The sequence below is a fragment of the Physella acuta genome, unplaced genomic scaffold (genome assembly GCF_028476545.2).
Source record: "Physella acuta isolate Inbredline_101_S28 unplaced genomic scaffold, ASM2847654v3 ptg000264l, whole genome shotgun sequence".
NCBI classification, from domain to species: domain Eukaryota; kingdom Metazoa; phylum Mollusca; class Gastropoda; family Physidae; genus Physella; species Physella acuta.
The window spans coordinates 4,145-27,918 of record NW_026731783.1 but is presented as its reverse complement, the minus strand read 5'-3'; the positions used below and the strand labels follow the sequence as shown (position 1 = coordinate 27,918).

General features: G+C 35.1%; 2 protein-coding genes across 2 annotated transcripts in view; one reads left to right on the top strand and one right to left on the bottom strand.

The window, feature by feature from the left end:
• Nucleotides 1-5,576, bottom strand: part of LOC131939049 (uncharacterized) — a 31,381-nt gene extending 25,805 nt beyond the window's left edge. The window contains exon 1 of the mRNA XM_059297296.1: nt 5,225-5,576. The gene's annotated coding sequence lies outside the window, so the exon portion shown is untranslated. The remainder of the gene's footprint in view (nt 1-5,224) is intronic.
• Nucleotides 5,577-10,027: 4,451 nt separating this feature from the next.
• Nucleotides 10,028-23,132, top strand: LOC131939028 (OTU domain-containing protein 4-like; the record flags this gene model as incomplete). The annotated part of the gene is made up of 8 exons (XM_059297279.1): nt 10,028-10,142; nt 14,228-14,311; nt 14,650-14,700; nt 15,083-15,129; nt 15,564-15,636; nt 16,329-16,407; nt 18,771-18,882; nt 23,075-23,132. Coding segments are annotated over exons 1-8 (612 nt in total), but the record flags the coding sequence as incomplete, so codon positions are not given.
• Nucleotides 23,133-23,774: the final 642 nt, after the last annotated feature.

Here is a 23,774-nt window from a genome sequence, read left to right as displayed (position 1 = left end):
TGTTTGTTGTTAAAATTGACATCGAAAATTAGCCCACTTCTGATTGCTCTACAGACCTGAAATTTGGCATGCATGCTACTTTCGCCTAACAATTTCAGATGCAATCATAAAAACTAGCAATTAGTGACCGTAATTAGCTTAATTTAATTACGCCCCAAGGACCATAAAATTGAGGACATGATTTCTAAAGATACCGACAAGACTTGAAGCCTATTGACACAGTTACTTCGACCCCAATCGATGTGAGCGCGCTGGCCGTGATCGTATAGTGGTTAGTACTTCGCGTTGTGGCCGCGACAACCCAGGTTCGAATCCTGGTCGCTCAAGATTTTTAGTCCGTGTATTTATAAACACTTTTTTAAAAACCACGTTTTTCATGTGTAGCAACGGACTAAAAAGGAGAACGGACACGGTAACACATTGTTAACGGTGACACGGTTGGTACGCTGGGCATGCTAAAATACACATAAACACGTTTTTCCTTAACTCAGCTTCGCGTTTATTTGTTTGTTTATGGGAGATTTGATCACGTGATTCGTGAGTAGATCTTTACGCCAGCAACGTAAATTACACCCTTTCTCTGTTTAAAGCGTATCGGTCGCTCAAGATTTTTTTAGTCCGTGTATTTAAAAACACTTAGTCAAGTCATACTTAATCAAGTGATTAGATAAAGTAGAAAATAAACTATATAAAAAACTTTTTAAAAACCACGTTTTTCATGTGTAGCAACGGACTAAAAAGGAGAAAATAAAATACTTAAAAAAAACTTTTTAAAAAACCACGTTTTTCTTGTGGACTAAAAAGTAGAAAATAACTATTTACATACATTTGATGACAAAAAACGTGGGTCGGGCAGATGGGTCGGGAAATTTGATGGTGAACGTACCCACGTTTTTTGTCATCAAATGTATGTAAATAGTTATTTTCTACTTTTTAGTCCACAAGAAAAACGTGGTTTTTTAAAAAGTTTTTTTTAAGTATTTTATTTCTTTCTTAGTTTAAAAAATGTTCCAGCACGGACGTTCGCTGTTTTGAATCATAGACAGATAAGGTTTATGGTTTTACTAAAAACGATTTAAGCTCAATTTATTCAATGTGTTTATTTATTCAATAACGGTAACATTAGTAGGCACGGAGGTCTTTTTTTCATATTGGCCGTTTTACAATAAACAAACAAAACAACAACATCATTTAAAAAAGCAATTGTGTAGTAAAGACGTTTAAATTGTTTTGATAATTATACTTGTAGGGGATAGAGGCGACCGCACCGCAAGTTTTTTTTTGTCAGGGGACAAAAAGTTTCCAAACCGCTGGTGTCAGACTATAACTTTCGCCACTTAAAAACTCACGCACAGTACATGACTCGAACTTCGAACTTTCCCAATTGACAGCCAGTGGGGAATTAATGGGTACTATTAACATCCCACTGAACCAGAGTTTCTTTCAGGCATATCTTGTGGGTGAAGAGGGATGTGGGGGGGGGGGAAGCAGCTTCACCGTCTACGAAAAAAATATATAATGTTTTTCGAAAATATATTCTTCAACCAATGCACCCTCCCCGGATAACCGAAGTACGCCCCCCACCCGAAAGTTTCATATGCCACCCCCCCCCCCCCCCCCACCCTTCATGGAAAAAAAATTATGAAAGAAACCCTGTACTGAAGTGCGCTAAACCAGGCATCCGATTTTAATTCAGCTGTTGAAATCCCTAGTGTCGATGCATGTAGACAGAGATTATACATCACCCACTCCGTCCCACCTTGATTTCCTTTCATCCTTGAAATCTAAATCCATTAACCAGACAATCGTTTTACATCAGACAAGTATATACGTTGTGCTTTCTTTCTTCAGACACGTGGCGCCGTATTTACAAACACAAAAATGTAAACAAAAGGGAGATTACTGACATTTTTTTTAAATATAAAAAAATCTTTCTTTGAAGGAGTTACGCGTTAAGTGGCGCTTTAAGGAATCAAAGCTTTGAAGCAGACTAAAAGCGGCATTTCGATCTTTGAACATGCATTGTCTATTTTTAGACATTAGCTCCTCCACCCTTTTCAACAGTTAGTTGTACCGATTTAGTTTTACCGATTTAGTTGTACCGATTTGGTAGTACCGATTTAGTTGTACCGATTTAGTTGTACCGATTTAATAGTATCGTTTTAGATGTACCGATTTAGTTGTACCGATTTAGTTGTTCCGATTTAGTTGTATAGTTGTACCGATTTTAAGTTGTTTCTGTTGTCCGATATTTCGAATAATTGTTTTTTTTTCTCATTTAAGTGTCTTCAACAACCAAGAGGTTTATCAGCTTGGTCTGATCAATATTGTGAAAAGTATCGAGTGTGCAAGTATCGAGTGTGCAAATATCGAGTGTGCAAGTATTGACTGTAGCAAGTATCGAGTATAAAAAGCATCGAGCGTAGCACGAATTGAGTGTGAGAAGTATCGAGTGTAGTATGTATCGAATATAAAAAAAAGAAATCAATGAAATTGATTTATATATTGATGATGATGATAATGATGATGGTGGAGGTGAGGATTATGATGGTAAATGTGAATGCCAAAAATTTAGCCAAATTGTTTACAAGAACTTCGTTTCGCAAGCAATCTAAATAAAAGCTGATGATGATAAGGATGATGATGATTATTTGATGATGATGTTATTAATGTATATGTTTATGATGTTGATGATAATTGTAAATGGCAAAAATTTAGCAAAACTATTCACGACAAGAATAATATAACGACATTCCGCTCAACCCTCCCTCTCCCTCCCTACCCCAACAGCCAGGAAGTTACCTACGTTCTGGATTTGGTGGATTAAAGGATTAAAACTGCCTTCAATGAAGAGAACTTCTTTAACTCAAACTTCAAAGATTCAACCTCTAGTGTGTTATGCTGGAACGTGTTAATTAACTAACTTCTTTTTAAGTCATCGTCTTTCTTATTCATCTTTTTAGTTAAGGGATGGGGGGAATTAGGGAAGAAAGGAGAAGGTTGTGGGGAATTGGAATGTAGGGGAGGGAACATTGTTTTAGGATTTTGGGTTCGGAAATGCTATGTGAAAGACAATCAGCAATATTCCCTGCGGAAAGGTCACAAAAGGGTTCAACGAGAAGCAGCGAGAAGCAGCGAGAACTAAGGAGAAGCAGCGAGAGACTTCCCTAATGTTGCCAGAAAGTCTTGAGCGTTCACGTCATAAACAATAAGGGGAGATAACCTTTTTGCTCTTGTACAGAATCGTAGTCTTACTGGATAGGTAGAGACACCTCCAACACAATCGGAAAACCGCACATCAAACACGCAGAAAATTATAGATGTGTTTACCTTTGAATATTGAAATAATAATCCAATAAAGTAATTTAATTCATAAAATTGTGACCCTTCCAGACGACGAAATTCAATTAACGTTGCTGGCAAATCACCTCTTAACTCACTGTATATATATATACATATATATATATATATATATATATATATATATATATATATATATATATATATATATATATATACATATATATATATATATATATAATTATGAATGTATGAATACTTTTGGGTATATATGTATATATATATATATATATATATATATATATATATATATATATATATATATATATATATATATATATATATATATATATATATATATATGTATATATATATATGTGTGTGTGTGTGTGTGTAAAATTAAAACTATGCATACACATCTACGAATACAAATGTATTTGCATATAATATATAATTAATTAATATGTGTGTAAAACCATTATTTCACACATATTTGTATATAATATGATTATACGTTAATTCATATGTGTGTAAAACCATTATTACATACATATTTGTATATAATACGAATCCCCATATAATTATAAACATAATATATAGTTTGCTATAACTGTAAGTGTATTCATAAGAGTGTGTGTATTTGTATGTAAGCCTATGTGTATGTTAAAATTAAAGAATGTCACATATTCTGCCTATCATGAAGGAAAAGATAACCGTGATACAACATGCAGGTTAATTACGTCCATTGGCTCATTCCCTACAGCAGAGAAAAAAACAATTTGCGTCCAATGATGTAACGGATCTATTCTGCATAGCGGGCGTGCACACATTATATAGCTATATCATTGTGTTCTACGGTGATTACATAAATTGTAACTTTATTCTTTCCTTCAACATAAAACAGTTACATAATATAAGGTATGTTTTCCGTTCTAAATTGTAGTCGGGGTTTCAAAAATTTTTCCTGCTTTTACGTTGGACAACGCGTGCTGGGTCGAGTAAAATGTGTTGAGTCTACTTTTTACAAATACAATTCCAATCTGTGTACAAAACTTATGTTAAAATACTTTGAGGTGTCGTGTGATAGTTGTAATAAACCAGTCAAATATATATATATATATATATATATATATATATATATATATATATATATATATATATATATATATATATATATATATATTTTTATTTATTTATTTATTTATAAATATATATATATATATATATATATATATATATATATATATATATATATATATATATATATATATATTTATATATATATATATATATATATATATATATATATATATATATATATATATATATATATATATACATACATACTACAGTATAATTTAAAAACAAATGAATGACTACTTCGGATATTTGTGTAGATATCGGTGTTCTATATACTGCCTCGCTGGATTTGAACAGTAGATTTTATGGTTTAGGATTAGGGTTACACTAAAATATTGTTGGTAGCAATATGACTCGTAGCTTGTTGATACGTTTTATACGGCGAAAATAAAAAACAAATGGACCGTAAACATATAAAGAACAGAAGATAAACCCCAGTTGTCACAGGTGTCTACTTTTGAGAAAATTAGATTTTGTGTTTGACATCCTTTGCTGTTCCGCTGTCGCATTATTTTAAAATCTTAAATATTGAGGGGATCGAGGTGTGGTTTTAGCTTTCATATTGTTATACGCGATAGATATACACTAGTACTATATGAATATGACAATAACTCAAAATTAAAAAAAAAATTGACATCTGGGGTTTAGCCCGTGTGGTCTTCATATAATTTTAAAATGTAAATATTTATTTAAATATTTTAAAAAAAAAATTAAACTAATGAAACACACAAGCCCTGGCATTAATTATCACCTGAGACCAGCCTCCCCCACACCTGCGACCTACCTTGTCTGAATCACATCCAAAAATTCCACCTGGCTTCAGCCACCTCACCGCGAACCTCTGCTGGAAGGTGAGTCTCAGTTTGTGCAGGCTGCGATACTCGGCCAGTTTTGAGCAACAGTCACCCTCCTCCGAAATATCGCTTTTTTTTATTTATTCCTTCTCCTATTTATTAACACTTCCTTAAAACGTTATGACCAAATGGTTTATAGTGCCGGAAAGAGTGAGTATCCACCGTACATTCACCACTGCTAACACATGCTGAAATTGTTTTCTCATTCATGGAATTTTTTTTTTCGTTCAGTGAGCTACTGAGTCCACAGCGAAGGGGAGAGAATTTAGCCTCGCGTAGGGGTGCGAGTTATCCCCCTTGCGGCTATTTTTATACGCGGAAGGAACACATTCGCACGCGCACTTGTCTTGTAGTCAGACCTGTTTACTCCCTCGCTACCTGCTCACACAATTCACGTGCCGAGCAGACCTCTCTTCGCAGTTGTTTGGTTGGTGTAAAGGCGGATCTTCGTGCAAAATGGAAGAGGGGTGCAACGAGATAGAATTTATTTTAAACTTTTGAGTCCACAAATTCATATCGTCTATTTTTTATGACATTTTAGTTGAAATAGATGTTAGCGCTGTTTCTCACAGGTGTCTCTTTGGGGGAGGGTTTGTTTCTCCAGACGGGACGTTTTGAACTTTGGGGCATGCAGACTTAAATTTCCGTCGGGGTGGGGGAAGCAGTCCCTCCCACCTTCCAAAGAGATTCGTGAAACTCTTTTTCTGATACCTAGCCTTGACTAATGTTTGCCTAAACATCACAAACCCCCTTATATTTAAATAAGGTTATATTAAACTTTTATAAAGTATACCCAGACCATTCCCCGAACGAATAAGAATGTATATACAAAATATATTTTAACCAGTATCTGTTCTTCCTTCCCTGAAATTCCCCCCCCCCCCCAGGAAATTTCAAGTGCCCATTCTCCCACCCCCGGAAAAAAAATGAAACACTGGTCCCCCCTCCGTAGCAAAATGTCTGAAATAAACCCTGGGCGATTCGGAGCCACAGATTACCAAACCCACCATAATATCCTTACCGCCTACGCCGCTGTTGTTTTCGTTTAAATTTAGCCCCCAGCTCTACCTGTGAGTGAGTGAAGGTAGGTAAAGAAAAACTTGGACGCCCTCCCGTTACCTAGCCAGCAACCAGCGACTTGCCACAACGCCGATTCTCAAGAATTCCTCTATCTCGGGGGTTCTATGAATAACTCAATCAGGATTGGTCGGTTTATTCCTGTTGATGTTCTAAATATAGATCAGTTCAAAGGTTGTTCAAAGTCCGGGGAAATCTCAAGATGATCCATAGTTTTCGGTGGTTATATTTTAAATGTCTAGGTGTAGTTCTGCATAGTTAGAATAAAAACCCTACAACTAGTTCGATTTATCTGGAACATTTTATTTGAAGAACTTGAACAAGTCTCACTGTACAAAGACAATCTATCTGCGTCCATTGATACTTAGAACACGCCTGAGCAGAGTTTCTTCCAGGCATCTTTTCGGGGGGGGGGGGGGGGAGGAGGGGGGGGGTCCGAAGAAAGTCTACCGCGCCCCCGCCCTCCGAACGAAATTAAATTTATATAGAAAATATATACTTTTAACAGTGTCCGCCACCCCCCCCCCCCCCCCCCGAAAATGTCAAGTGCTCCCCCCACCCGAAAATTTAAAGTGCCCCCCGCCGGAGAAAAAAGTCTGGAAGAAACACTGCGCCTGAGGCAGAGGCGTAGCGACCCTTCCCGGCGCCCGGGGACAAACTTTTCGATTTGCACCCCCCCCCCCTCGAGATTTTGATTTGCACCCCCCCCCCTCAAACTTTCGATTTGCACCCCCCCCCCCTCGAGATTTTGATTTGCACCCCCCTCAAACTTTCGATTTATTTTTCCAACCAATTTTGACGCCCCCTAAGCTCGACGCCCGGGGACATATGTCCCCCCCCCCCCTCGCTACGCTACTGGCCTGAGGCCGTCCATACATAACGTCACACTAGTAGGGGGAGGGAGGGGCGTTATTTGATGACGGTGTGTGATGAGGGTGAGGAGGTCAGATAGTGTGTAGTCCGAGTGTGACATCATAAAAAATCAAGTTAGAAAACAAATTTCTGCCGATATTTCGCGTTTAAAAAAAATGATATAGAAATGAATTAAAACACGCAAAAAAGCGTGATGTCATTTATGAATGCTTTGTTTTTGGAACATTTTTACCTCCCCCCCACTCCGCATTGTCACACATCGTCACACCCCCCCCCCCCCCTTCTGAAAATAGTGCAGCACGTAACCCTACTACTCTCGTTAAAATTGTAATTTGTGTTTTTTTAACAGCGATTTCTTTCTTCACTTCCTCCTTAGCTTGACCAAGATTCAGAGTTTCTTCCAGGCATCTCTTTGGGGGGGGGGGGGGGGGGGGGGTTGAATGGTAGAGCTTATGAATATGATTGCTAAGTCTCGAGATCGGATTCCGCGCTTGAGTATATCGGACGATCCAGTCCTACAAGCCATGATGGGTACCTGCAGAGTTTCTTCCAGGCATCTCTTCGCCCCCCCCCCCCGAACGTGATGGATTTTATATAGCAAACATACCGCCCCCCCCCCCCCCCGAAAATTTCAAAAGCCCCCCCCCCCCCGGAGAAAAAAGTCTGGAAGAAACACTGGGTACCTGACTCACGTTAAGGTATTAATCTTAGGCTGCTGAGCATAGTGCTGACCGCACACTCTTCTTGTATGCCGAGGTAATTGGAACAGATAAACTCTACCTCTGCCCACATGTGTCTTGGAGACGAACTGGAGGAGTTGATGATTTGTCAGTCTTGGTAGGGGTCGGCGTGGTCGAGTCGGTAAAGCTCATGATTGCTAAACCGAAAACTCTTGTGTTCGAGCTAAAATTAAGAACGAAGAAGAAGAAGAAAGAAGTTAGCCGTGGTGACACAAAACATAAAACAACAGTCATAAAACACACAAATAAAAGTTTTCACCAGGTCCACTAAAACTAATTCAGGTTTAAATAGACAACTCAGGAAAAAAATAGGTCGAATAAGGTTTCGGGTCTTCCATAAATAAAGCCGAAGTATACATTAAGTCCCCGTTCTCCCCCCCCCCCCCCCCCCTCATCAACTTTGCCATCCTACAAACAAACAAAAAAATATAAATATCTAAAGTCTTGTATTCATATTTTTGTTCACCGAGAACGCTGGCGATATCAATGAAAGCAAACAATAGATTTCGTGTTAATTTTGTCTAATAAAAAAAAATTAAAAATATATTGTCTAATCGGTGAAGTAACGACGGATTTCGTTTCCCTCTTTCAAACTTTCATTTATTTCACTTGGGGGTCATCCATAAATGACGTCACACTTTTTTTGACGATTTTTACCTCCCCCTCCCCTCCGTCACACGCCGTCACAAAAAGCCAGACACCCCCCCCCTAAAATGACGTCACACCTCAGCCTACAACCACCCTCAAAATTGCAGTTGAATTTTTTTTAAAACATTGATATTTTTTTAAACTCTTGTCTGAAATCCGTCAAAATAGCGTATTTTAATCAATTCCTATTACAATTTATTAAAACAGTTTTAAAAAACGCGAAATAACGTCTAAAATACCTTTTCTAAAATTTCTTTTTTATAATGAAAAAAGTGTGACGTCTCACTATCTGAACCCCCTCCCTCCCCCTCATCACACATCGTCACAAAATTACCGACCCCCCTCCGAGTGTGACGTCATTTATGGACGACCCCTTGCAGATTATTTACCACAATGTACAGGTAGGGTTGCCAGGTGTCCAGTTTTGAACTGGACAGTCCAGTATTTGAGCAGACTGTCCAGGATAAAATAAATATAAATACTGGACAACTATATGAATAATACTCGGTTACCCCCCCCCCCCCCCCTTCTTCTGCTTTGCGGCATACTGAGAAGGGAAGGATGGAAAGGTGTCCAGTATTTTCGGAAAAGGTATCTGGCAACCCTATGTACAGGTTATTTTTCGAAAATGGCGATCTCACCCCCCCCCCCCCCCCTCGAAAAGATGCCTGGAAGAAACGTTGGGATAAAAGATTCAGCTACTACAATAACCGGCCACTTAGCCTACTACAATGTTTCTGATGACGTAATAGTGGAGGGCGCCACGGTAAATGTCACGCTATGATGCCCCCCCCCCCCACCTAATCTTAACGGTCCCTGGATATAGGCCTGGCCGTAGGCCTAAATGTTCTTCATCATTTCTATTGTAAAGAATTACAAAATGTAAGCAACGTCACATTTTATAACCTGTCTCCTCCAAGAAGCGCGTGGGTCACAATATCCCCCTTCAATGATAACGATGTTAGAATATTTTTGGTAATAACACACTTAAATATTGTGAGATGTAGATAGGCCTATAGATACACATCGTATCACAAATTATTTCTGATTAACATTTCTGTTATGAATCTATAGAAACATGATTGTTATAAATCTTGAACTCGCGTCCCATTCAATTTCATCCCCCCCCCCCTCCCCAAAAAAAATAATTGTCTAACGAACATCATCACCCATTCCCCTCCCTATTACTTCAACAACAGCACATCGTCTAGCACGTCCGTGTCAGAGCTAGCCTAGGACCTAGGTCCCTGCCTACACCTAATGCCAAACGGGACAGCCAATCAAATCATATGTTGTTTTAAACCTCAAAACAAAAAACGTTTTTTCAAGCTGGTCACGTGATCCATCTTTTTCGAACGAGAAAGAAAAAAGTTTTCTGGCACACGTCCTGCCGAATCCAAAAATGTCATCGAAACTGCTGAAAGACTTCGACGCTCTGCTGTCCGAGGTTGGATTATTTAGGAAAGTCATAACAAACGAGAACAGCCTGTTCCGTGCTGTTTCCGAAGCGGTGAGTTATGTTTGCTGTTCGTGTAAATTTGGTTGACCGATGTTCATTCTTGTGTCCATGCGGCGATCAGATTTGAATGAAATAACTCACCATCATTCAATGACCTGCCTGCATGCTCGTGGACGTGATTTGCGTGTCAGTTGTAGTTAGCTGTGTCGTCACCTGCCCAGGGCGCCAACGGTCTTTCGCCCAGCCCTTGTGTGACGCCCGGTCGATGTGATGAAGGTCTTATGATGTACGGTCAAAACTGAAATGAATTAATTGCCTTGACTTAAACTTAAATCTAATTTTAGTCGATAGATCTAGACATCTAGATCTAGATCTAGATCTAGAACCTAGTTGAAGTGGCGCCATTTTATAAAATATTTTTTTAGGATATCTTTATTATCTAGTGAAACTAACTAAGCTAATTGTAGTAATTAGGAATTAGGCCTATACAAACGAATTCACGCCATGGCTTCAACCCACCTATTTAGACTGGATTAAAAAATTAATTATTTTTTAAAAAATATTAAATGATTGTTCTTAGGTTGAAAACTTCCCTATAATGTGGATATAAAACTAAAAGTCCATAACATTGATTAATAATGATTAATGATTAATACAAATATTATTATAATTATTGATGAAAAGATAAATTAACATATCCTACTACTATATAACTACATAGACTATTTGGTAGGCTACATTTATTATATTAATAATAGGATGTGCATTCTACATAATAATAGGCCTCAATTATAATGCATAATCATAATATTATATAGATATCTAGACATAGATTAAGTAACTTGCTATGAGCCCTACATTAAGTAGCATATTAAATAGGCCTAGACAAACCTAGAATCTTCTAAACATAATTTTAGTACTGCCTATGTCAGTTTAATATATTTCAAAATAACCTAAACAATTAAACAAAGTAGAAAACCTGCAGTAACTAAGTATTTAATTTTCTATTTTGTTTGATTTAACATTACTCTCCAATAAAAAAAAATCAACTGGATTCAAGCTATCATATTATCATGATTTGTTACTGGATTGTCATTTAATAGTTAATAACATTTATGATCTAAGGCAGCAACTAATTGATTTGACTTTTGTATTGCCTTCACTTTCACCTGAAATTTAAAGATGTTGAATTCAAATATAAATTAAAACAGATCACACACAGAAATAAATTGATGATTATATTAACATTCAGGAAAGAAATCATTCACTACAAACTTTAAAGTAAAACATATCTTTTGCTAAATTTGATTTTAATATAATATACTGTATTTACTACAAACTTTAAAATAAAACATATCTTTTGCTAAATTTGATTTTAATATAATATACTGTATTTAACTTACATGACATAAACAACACTAAAGGACGACAGTGTGTTGATACTACCTGTTTTACCAGTGTTATTACCTATATGTGACATGGACCGCTGTTAAAACATTGTTATTACCTGTATGTGATATGAACAGTGGTTAAAACATTGTGTTATTACCTGTATGTGGTATGGACAGCTGTAATGACTTACCATATGTTATTACCTGTATGCGACTGCAGTAAAACGACAATGCTGAAACTGCTTGTGTGTGACATGGACCTGGACAGCAGTTAAGACTGAGCATATCTTATTACGAGTATGTGACATTGACATCAATAAAGACATTGTGTTATCACCTGTAACATGAATAGCAGTAAAGACAGTTAGATATTACCTGTAAGTTACATGAACAGAAGTACAGACTTTTATATTACCTGTATGTAACATACAGTACTAAAGATAGTTTAACATTACCTGTATGTAACATGGACAGCAGTACATACACTGTATTATCTGTCTATAACATAAGTGAAACTGACAATGTGTTGGGAAGATAGTGAAAGCTTCCTGTTTTAACTTATTCATCCAACCATTCTAAATAGCAGGATTTTTGTCAGAGTAAGGATTTTAAAAATTCCGAAGATAGTGTTAATATAATATTATCATTAAACCACCCCAACAGCATGTATCACAAAATGTCAGAATGATAAACCACCCCTAGCCCTTGATTAACAATAACAGAATACTCTACTTCCTGTTAAACAATATACAAAAATGATAAACCACTTCTAATGCTAAACAAATATTGCTTAGTGACACAAATACTGCTAAACACAAACAAGTTTTATACAGTTAATGGGATGTCATGGTCAGATAATGGAGCATATGGCTGCTAACCCAAAAGTCTCAAGTTCGGATCCCTTGCTTGAGTTATAACAATGTACCCGAGTCCACCCAGCTGTAATGGATACTTGATTCACAATAGCAAAGTAAAGGAGGCTGGGCTTAGTGCTGACCACACTATACCTTCATATGCCAAGGTCACAGGAACATGTGCAACATGAACTACTGGGTTTGAAAGATAACTAACTTTATACACACAAAAATTTACTTTCAGTCACATACGTACATTGCGTATAACCATTGCAAAAGCATAAAAGTGTTTTAAAAACCTTGTGATTGGTTGGAATTGCAAGTCTACTAAATTGTTTTTTAAATTCTGAATTTTAGGCTTCCTAAACTACATTCATCAAAAAGACGTTCACTATTTGTTTATGAAACTTCCTGATTCAACACACTACTTTAATAAAAATGTTAATTAAAATTTTGAAAACTTTCTGTGAAAGCATCAAAAGAATAAAGTTCCATAGTTAGATTTTTTCCTACAGCTTAAGTAGTCGGAACTGAAGTCAATTTTGAAATGTTGTACCTTACAAATAGCTTACACACACTATAATAGTTGTCTTTGTCAATATCTAGGGACATACATTTTCTGTATTAAGATAAAAAAAATTTAGAAACCAAATTCTTACCTGAAAGTGCCTAAATTTGTTGTGAAAAAGCATGGTTATATTCTCATTTCCACCAAAAATTTAAATAAGGAAATTCTTACCTGAAACCCACTTTTAATTTGTTGTGAGAAACATGATTAAGCTTCCTGTCCTCAACGTTAATGTTTTTAAGAGATCAGTTGTGTATCAGCCAAAATTTGTATTTTTTATGAGCCTGTTGTCAGTTGTCAGACTTAATCAATCAGACATTTTTAACGCTTCCTTTTGTTTGTAAATTCTGAGATCATAAAATAACTTTGTTGACTGTTTTTTTAAGTTTTCTGTACCCAAAGTTTGATCACCATAATCCCTAAAAGCATCACATAGTTTTTGTATGTTGTGTAGGTAAAATTAGTAAAAAGTTCCCTTTTTCAAACCTAACGGTCTATAGGGCAAGTGTAGTTCACTTGTTTCTGTGACCTCAGCATATGAAGAGATAGTGTGATCAGCACTTTGCCCAGCTGCCTTTACTTTCCCTAACGCGAGTTACGTACCCACCAGAGATGGGTGGACTCTTGGACGTTTTACCAGACTGAACCTGGATTCGAACTCGAGACTTACGGATTAGCAGTCCAGCTCTCTACCACTAGACCACTCCATCCCATAATATTAGTAATATCTGTGCTTAATGAGCTAAATGTTATTTCCTAAGGTTTTCTTTACACAAAATTGATCACCATAATGCTCTAAAGCTTCATATAGTTGTATGTTTTGCTGGTATTATCCAAGATTAATGAACCAAATGTTGTAAGCCTTTCCTCAGGTTTTCTTAACAAAAAAATTGACCATCATAATCCCCCAATGCTTTACATAGTTTGAGTATGTTTTGTAGGTAAAATCTGAGATTAATGAACCAAATGTTGCAACCCTTTCCTCAGGTTTTCTTAACAAAAAAAATTGACCATCATAATCCCCCAATGCTTTACATAGTTTGAGTATGTTTTGTAGGTAATATCTCAGATTAATGAACCAAATGTTGTAGCTCTTTCCTCAGGTTTTCTTCACAAAAAGTTGATACTATAATCTATAAAGCTTCACATATGTTTTCTAGATATTCTCTGAAATTAATGAACAAAATGTAATCATTTCCTCGGGTCTTCTTTACAAAAATTGATCCCCATAATCCCTCAAAGCTTTAAATTGGTTTAGTATGTGTAGAAGGGAATATTCAAGATTAATAATCAATAAACCAAATGTTTTAACTTTTTTCTCAGGTTTACTTTACACAAAGTCTGCATGAAAAAGTTAAGACAAAATGCCTGGAGCATCTAAAAATAAATGTGGCGGAGTACCAGAATGTAAGTTTTTTTTTAATACAAATTATCTATAAATCTGTTTAGTTTGACAAATGATGCTCGTTGTTATAAAAAATTGTAATGCCTTTAAAAATTGCTCATTGTTACAAAAATTGTAATGCCTTTAAAAATATATTTTTCCATAGAAGTTACAGTGAAATTGTTATTAATTTTGTTTAAAAAAGTTTACCATGTAAAACAAATCTATAATAAAAATGGTGTGATCATTTAGTTTAAAAATCCATAAAAAAAATTATAACATTTTAAACAAAATTTTGCTTATTTTTTTAAACTCTAGGATGCAATAAAAATCAATTACAATATTTTGTTTTCTTTATAAGTTTACTGGAGAATGTCTTCAAGAAAGGATAACCTATTTACAACAAAATAAAGTGAGTTGTAGAACCTGCACACTGTTGTCAGATTTTTATATTAATTAATTCCTTAAAAGTTTCTATATAATTCTTAGTTCATTACAAATTGACTTTGAAAATAGTATTGTGGCAATCTTTAATTAAAATTTAATTTAAAAAAATAATTAACAATGTTAGCAAATACTATAGCAATTTACTTTGTTCAATTTAACCTCCTTTTATTTAACAGAATTTTTTATTTTGTTAAAACTGAATTGCAGGTCTAGTATATTTTTTGTGACTACCACAATATTCAATAAATTAAAGTAACTTTCAGTTTTGTTTTTCCCCTGAAGAGATTTAGTTATGTCCCCTTTTTTTATATAAATAATTTATCATTTTTAAATCATGTACTCCACAGGCCAATGCTGGTCATCTAGAAATGTTAGCCATGTCTGATATCTACAGGTAAGACACCAGATTTGGTTTTCTCTTTATGACTTCTTTATCAGTGGGAAACATTAATAACGCTTCTATTTTAGCATCGCTATATTGAGCCAATCTATAACACATAAATTATAAAATTATTTGCTGTAAAAAAATCTCAGCCGTTTTACACCTAAAATTTTGTAGACATCTAAGATGTGTATCGAAGGAATCACTTGAAGATTTTATAACCATTAGTCTTTTTAATTCAAAAAATCATCAGTTATACAGACACCAAAACTGATATTTTATAATTAAATCTGCAAACACTCACACTTTTGAAGTCTAGTCAAGCTGATCTTAAATCCCTGTTCAAACAACCTGTCAACAATAACTTTCCTTTAAAGCCCCCTTTTGACATTAAACTTGTAAATTTTTTTAGTTTAATTTTTAAATGAAAGTTTTTGATGTTACAGAATGGAGTTTGTCTTTCTGTCTGCACCATCGCTCAACACATTTTCTGTCAGCAAAAATAAGTTTGAGAAAAAGGTTAGTTCACTGCCTTGCTAGCTAAGACTACTACCAAAGCATGTTTTTAGTTTCAAGAAAACTATGTGTACATTTAGATAATAAATAAAAGTGTGTGTGGATGGTATGTGTGTGGGCATATTTAAGAAAGTAATAAATGTTTTTAAATTGCATAATTTTCCATAGTCGCTATTTTAAGATATTTTTAACACCATAGTTGTAGTCTCAGAAAATTACATTTGTCAAAGTTAAATTGTTCTAAACTAATTTTTAAAAATCGGAATATTACACAAAATGATACCCCATAATCAAATGCATTACATACATAACAAATACAAGAACAACACAAATATCCACAAACAATAGCTTGCAGTACAACCAAATATATCACAAAAACATCACAAACAACTATTACAAATACATCGCAAGTACATGCCAATCATTATATCAGAGATAAAAGTGCTAAACATGTTACGTACGTCATAAGGTATGTTACAAACAAGTGCGTCACAGACTAAATACGTCACTAAACACTTCACCTCAACATAGACACAAGCTCCTAACAGCCAAGCATTTATCTGAAACGGCCTTGACCCCAAAAACCTCCCCCCCCCCCCCCCAACCGGTCAGTCAAATGCTATCAGTGTGTCAATAGAAAGTTTTAGAGATGTACTTTTGAGATGAGCCTCTCCTCTCTCCTCTCCACCAATCAGATCATCCTGTGTGAGATAGGTGACCACTATGACCTCGTCTACACGAAGGACCACATGCAATCATCAGCTGTCTGCCAATGTAAGTTCATCACACCCCTAATTTTATCTTGCTCTGTCCTCGTACATCTCTGAGCAAATGTCTATAAATTCAGTAGATAAACCAACCAATGATATCATTAGGATAATCTCTAAACAAAAGTGTATGCTAATTTAATAGATAAGCTGACTAGTGACATCATCACAATCTCTAAGAAAATCTCTTAAAACTTGTGCTTATTTCCCTTGCTGGCTGATTAAATATTTATTAGAATCTTTAGCATATTAGAATCTTTAGCATACTGTTTCAATCCTTTAGGTGAGTATTTAATTTTTAATTTATTTGTAGTAGACCACAGAGAAAACTATTTATTGCTAAAGATTATCTATTTTTATTTTGCTGTAGGTCTTTAGCTTTGATTATATTTTGATGACACTATATTTATTTCACACACACGTTATTTTAATTTAACTGATTATCTCACAAAACTAGACTATATTTAAAATAAATTAGTTCTTTATGATTGCTGCACTGTATCTCACTAATTCGCTACTATGGTAATCAATTCTAATTAAACTTTTAAACTCGCTCTCAAGAGTTGTATCTTATGATATACAATTGCAGTAAATTTAATATTTAGTCATTTTAAGAAAAGCTAAAGTACTGTTTTGATTTTAGATTCAATGACAGGGGTAAACTGACTGCAGAGCTAAATAGAGCTTGTTAACTCTTTACAAAATTTGTCTTTATTTTAAAATAGCACAAATAGAAAATTTAACTGTTAGTGGTGGAATTATTTAAGTGGTAAGAACAAAATTAAAATAAAAAAGTAAATTTGTCAGCTTTTAATATAATTAATATTAAAAATATATATTTTTAAAAATGTGCAATTGTTAGCATAGTAAATTCACCAATAACATTTAACTAATGCAATCAGGTAGAAAAAATAGATAACAACTGTTTAAATTGTACTTGGCATATGCAAGAGTTGGGTTATAGTTCTCATTCCTAATGATTTATTAATTCACCTCCTAATTTATTTCGTTTGTGTAAAAAATAACAAAATAATTACCATTGAATGAAATTACATGAATGTGGATAAATTGGGTATTTTTCCTTAAAATATTTCTAATAGTCGGGTTTTTGTTTATCACAGCTTGTGAACTGCCCAGAACAGGACATTATTTTTTAGTAAATTGGCTAGATTCTAGGCTTGGAGCTGAATTCCAATACATTAATACATTTATTGTTTCACCTGACTTAATGAAATAAATATTAAAATTCTAAAATCTTTTAGTGTAAACTTGGGGAGAATGTGGTTGCGTTGTAAAATTCAAAATTTTTATTCTTATGATCTTTCATTTAAAAAAATTATTTTAAAAAACTACCTTATGTATTTAGGGGTTTGCTTGACCCATGGTCAAAGCCAGTAAATGAAAAAGGACTAACACCATGGTCAAAACAAAGGAATCTGGATACCTTTTTTATTAACTTCATTTTAGGGAAGATAACTCATGAAGGAAGATAACTTCATTACAATTTTTTCAGTTGTCTATCTTTAGCTATTGTTGATGATGCATCAGCTGTTCTTACCATTATGTGGTGTTCTCTCATTTAGTCATTGTGTTTCTGTACATGTAAGCTTTCTGCATTTGTTTCGGTTTAACCTTTCTGTCATCATTTAAATATTTCTGTCATATTTAAAATTTTATCTTTCCTATACATATTGTTGTAAAATACTTATTTAACCATATTTGTATAATTCTCTCTGTCATAATATTTGTATTTTTAACTCCCATATATATGTTATATCTTTCCTGTATGTTAAATCTTTCAGTCATCATTATGTATATTATATCTTTTTAAATATTTCAACAGCCATATGTGTGTACGTTTAATCTTCTCTTCATGTTATATCTTTCAGCCACCATGTATGTGTAATTTTTTTCCTGTATGTTAAATCTTTTCTGTAAATTGAATCTTACAGCCATTATATATGTTTATGTTACATCTTTCCTGTTTGTTGTATCTTTCAGCCACCATATATGTATATGTTGTATCTTTCAGCCACCATATATGTATATGTTGTATCTTTCAGCCACCTTATATGTATATGTTTATCTTTCAGCCACCATATATGTATATGTTATTTCTTTCAGCCACCATGTATGTGTACGTTATATCTTTCAACCACCATATATGTGTATGTTATATCTTTCAGCCACCATATATGTGTACGTTATATCTTTCAGCCACCATATATATGTGTTATTTCCTTCAACCACCTTATATGTATATGTTATTTCCTTCAGTCACCATATATGTGTATGTTATATCTTTCAGCCACCATATATGTGTACGTTATATCTTTCAGCCACCATATATGTGTACGTTATATCTTTCAGCAATTGTGTATGACATCCTCTATAGAGGCGTGTTTGGTCTAAAAACAGAATTGGAAGAAGCTGTGCTGTTCCTGGAGCTACAGAAACTCCCAAAGGAAAGCAACATCTCAAAGTAAGTTTGATTCTCTTCTTTTCTCCTGGTGTGAATCTTTTGAGACCAAAAACAATTAATATAAGTATTCTTTTAAGACTTTGATCTCTCCGTGACTAATAGCATTCTAATTATTTTAGAACTCCCCATATTTAAAAGCCCTCACTTCTATTTTAAGCCCTAAAATTGTTATATTTTATTTTTTGGTGGCATAATTTGTTGGGGAAAAAATCCATGGTTTAGATACATTGTTTTATTTTAGTGAATGTTATTTTAAAGTCTATCTTTTATTTTGAGTATTGTTTTTTCTATCTGTCATGTATTTTGTCTCCATCCTGCCTGTATCTGTCACTATCTGTCCTGTGTTTTTGAAGCATCTATGTGTATTAAATCATCATTCCTGTGTTTGTCACTATCGCCTAAATTTGATCACCATCTGTCCTGTAGTTTTTACCATCTGTCATGTGTTTTTTCACCATCCACCTGTACTGGTCACCATCAACCTGTATTTGATCACCATACACCTGTATTTGATCACCATCTACCTGTATTAGGTCACTATACACCTGTATTAGATCACCATACACCTGTATTAGATCTCCATCTACCTGTATTAGATCACCATACACCTGTATTAGATCACCATACACCTGTATTAGATCACCATCCACCTGTATTAGATCACCATACACCTGTATTAGATCACCATCTACCTGTATTAGATCTCCATCTACCTGTATTAGGTCACCATCCACCTGTATTTGGTCACCATCTTTCCTGTTTTTTACCATCTGTCCTGTGCTTTACTGTAGGTAAACATTCCTGATCTATGGTACACTAATACCCTTTTTCTCCTCCCAAAGCCTTCTATTATTAAACTGAGAAAATGTGTATAGATTTAGCTCCATTCTTTAAACATTAAGTCCATAAAGTTTTTACTTGCTGCAGTTTCAACATCAACAGATGGCATACTCTTTCCCCTTCTACCCACCCCCTTCTCCTTAAACAAATGTTGCATAACGGAATATTTGAGTTCATATGAACTCTGATTTAAGCCATAATTTAAACATTTTTCTCATGTTTCATCATAATCTCTAGCTGTCAATCTAGCTTGTTGGATTAAGGTTTTGTATAAAAAAAAATCCATCTTGAGGTCTATAACCTTTCCTCCTTGGCCTATTCATCCCATTTAAGCTAAACAACTTGTTAATGTTTAACCAGACTACTTAACCCATGCCACCCCACCTTATCCCATACCACCCCACCTTATCCCATACCACCCCACCTTATCCCATACCACCCCACCTTATCCCATACCACCCCACCTTATCCCATACCACCCCACCTTATCCCATACCACCCCACCTTATCCCATACCATCTCACCTTAACCCAAACCACTATTCCATACCCTTGAGCCTATCCATCCTGCCTTAATTTTAACCATCCCACATTCGACATAACCATCCCACTACGAAGTAGTCGACCAACCTACAACATTGTTTTTCTTAAATCTTAAAGAAAAAGACCTATTTACCTGCACTTAGAGGTCTCTGAAACTGGTGGACTCTACTTCACTATTCCCTTGGACCGTAATGTTCGAATGGGTAGTTTACTTACATACAGTCTAGTGTGGCGGCTATTTATATAAAAGCAATGACAGAGATTTTTTTTCTAATACTGCCTTTGTTGGCACGAGTCAACAATCCGTGACCGAACCATTGTTCGAGGGATAGGTGGACTAGCCCAAGCTAGACATAAACTACGTATATAAAGTTCGTGAATTTATAATCTATCTATATATATAATTCTCTTCTTAAAGACGTTAGAAAACAAGCTGTAAGCGCGCCTTGCAGTCCCCTCTCTACTTCTCTAGGAAGTCAGGTGAGCTGTGTTCACGCTAAATATTTACAATCATAGAGCCGGGTTTAGTGACGGCTATTAGGGGCAGATAATTTATTTTTAAACGATTTTAAGCTAAGAGGAGGCTGCTTTCACGGGGGGGGGGGGGGGGAGGGGGAGGGGGGGGTGTCGTCCTTAACGACTTACTGAAAGTGTTTTAAAGCAAATATTTTCAGTGACAGCAGTGGTACTGTCGAATTCACAAGTTATGAACTACTGAAAAGTAGAAAATAAAACAACTATATAGCGGCGTATGATACGCCGCGGGTCGGCTCGTTGTTTATAATAAAGCTTCGGCACCAATTTCACAGTTTGGGTATAGAAATGGACAACTTAAATTTCGACAGCAGCAAGCAACAGTTATCTATTTATGCAAATTTCGGATAACATTAAAAGGTTTCTTCAATATCGATTGGAAAGCTGGGAGGCTCGTGCTGTCCACGTGTTGACCTCGTAAATCATGCTAAGACAAATCTGTTCCATTTAACAGCCTGACTGTCGTCACATGTTGTGTCAGCTGGTGGGGAAGTTGGGAAAGGGGGGGGGGGATGACTGTGATGCCAACTGGGATGGGGCTTATTTTTTTTATTTTGCCCTCATTTTATTTGTAACATTGAATATGTGGGTGCGGTTTTTGTATTGGTTTTTTTTTTAAAGCTGCTCACTATTAACGGTATATCTAGTTTCGAATAGATACTTGAAGCCTAAGCTAGATCCATACGCAGGTTGTAACCTAATCAAGATAGGATTTGATTATGAGGGGTGGAGTTATGTAACGATAGCTGAGATCCCCGACAAGATTCTATATGTGAGATATCGGATGGCTAATTCCAGAAGTTCAGATACAGGGTAATCAGTTTAAATAAACGTTTCTATAGTATTTGATAACGGGCAGAAGATATGGCCTGTTTGCGGGGGGACACTGGCCCATCTAGGAGAGAAAACTCCAAAATAAAACAACTGGTGCCTTGTAGATTGTTCTTTAGTGGACAAATGCCATGTAATCAAATCCATATAGAATAAAATACTTAAAAAAAACTTTTTAAAAAACCACGTTTTTCTTGTGGACTAAAAAGTAGAAAATAACTATTTACATACATTTGATGACAAAAAACGTGGGTACGTTCACCATCAAATTTCCCGACCCATCTGCCCGACCCACGTTTTTTGTCATCAAATGTATGTAAATAGTTATTTTCTACTTTTTAGTCCACAAGAAAAACGTGGTTTTTTAAAAAGTTTTTTTTAAGTATTTTATTTTCTCCTTTTTAGTCCGTTGCTACACATGAAAAACGTGGTTTTTAAAAAAGTTTTTTATATAGTTTATTTTCTACTTTATCTAATGACTTGATTAAGTATGAATTGACTAAGTGTTTATAAATACACGGACTAAAAAAATCTTGAGCGACCAGGATTCGAACCTGGGTTGTCGCGGCCACAACGCGAAGTACTAACCACTATACGATCACGGCCAGCGCGCTCACATCGATTGGGGCCGAAGTAACTGTGTCAACAAGCCTCCAGTCTTGTCGGTATCTTTAGAAATCATGTCCTCAATTTTATGGTCCTTTGGGCGTAATTAAATTAAGCTAATTACGGTCTCTAATTGCTAGTTTTTATGATTGCATCTGAAATTGTTAGGCGAAAGTAACCTGCATGCCAAATTTCAGATCTATAGAGCAATCAGAAGTGGGCTAATTTTCGATGTCAATTTTAACAACAAACACATCCACGCGAAGCTGAGTTAATAAAAACGTGTTAAAAAGAAAAACTGGATGAAATCGGATTCGACGGGCCATCTATAGCACATATTTTGGCAAGTGATACTTGTAACGAAGGTGATCCCCTTCAATATTACAAATTAAGAACGAAGACGATGATGATAATTGTTGAGATAACCTGAGGATAACATATCAAACCGCTTGTGTGACTGTTTCGAACACAATCTAAATTAAGTACTCTGATAATTTTTCTAACCAATGTTTTTACCGCTTAAAGCAAGCTGCCCCCCCCCCCCCCCTTCTCAACCCACCCTTCCAAAAATAAATATGCAACATTCTTTTCGACAACACATTGTACTCTAGACGCCATCACCCAAACAAATGTATTTCTATCATAATTCAAATCTACAGTAAGGTAAAAGCTGATTTAAGATAAAAAATAATCTGACTGGTAGTTTCTGCACATTGCGGACAGACTTTTCCACAGACTTTTCGCACTTACTTCTAGTTTCTAGTTTCCATTTCCCACATAGAAAATTATTGTTTCCAAAAGTCGCCAGGCAGATAATGATTGGTTGATATTCTCCCCAGCTGTTCACTGTCTGACGTCATCACGCTGTTTGGCCGGGATAAAGTCGATACACTGCAGGTAAGACGAGATTTTTTTTAATAGTCTTGTTTATTGTGTTGCGGTACAGCCCTCGACAGTTTGCTCAGCTGTGTGTGCGTGTACAATACACGAGTATAGATCGCCCCAAACATGTCTAATGTTATTTTATTGTTTTCTTGTTCAATCTTTTCTTTAAATGGGATTTATACTTTTTTATCTACATTGTTTTTTAATCTAATATTTGCTTTAAACGCGATTTACTAAATAATTTCTAATCATTAAAATGAGTGTGATATTAATTTATTACATGACAACAAATAACTGTAGAGAGTGACTTTAAAATGGAAGCTGCTTGTATTATATATTATGTGTGCTATTATACACGTATACACACTGATATTTGTGCGTCAAAGCGTATATATATATATATATATATATATATATATATATATATATATATATATATATATATATATATATATATTATATATATATATATATATTCCTTTTAAATTAAATTAGTGTTTTTTCTTATTATAGTTTTAAAACATTTTTCTGTAAGATAACCATAATTTTAACCTATGACCTACCTTATTTACGTATCTAATTTGGGGTTGTCTACTTGACAAAGGTCAATTTTGGGGAAGCCATAGGTTTATTTTTAGAACTGTGCCGTGCATT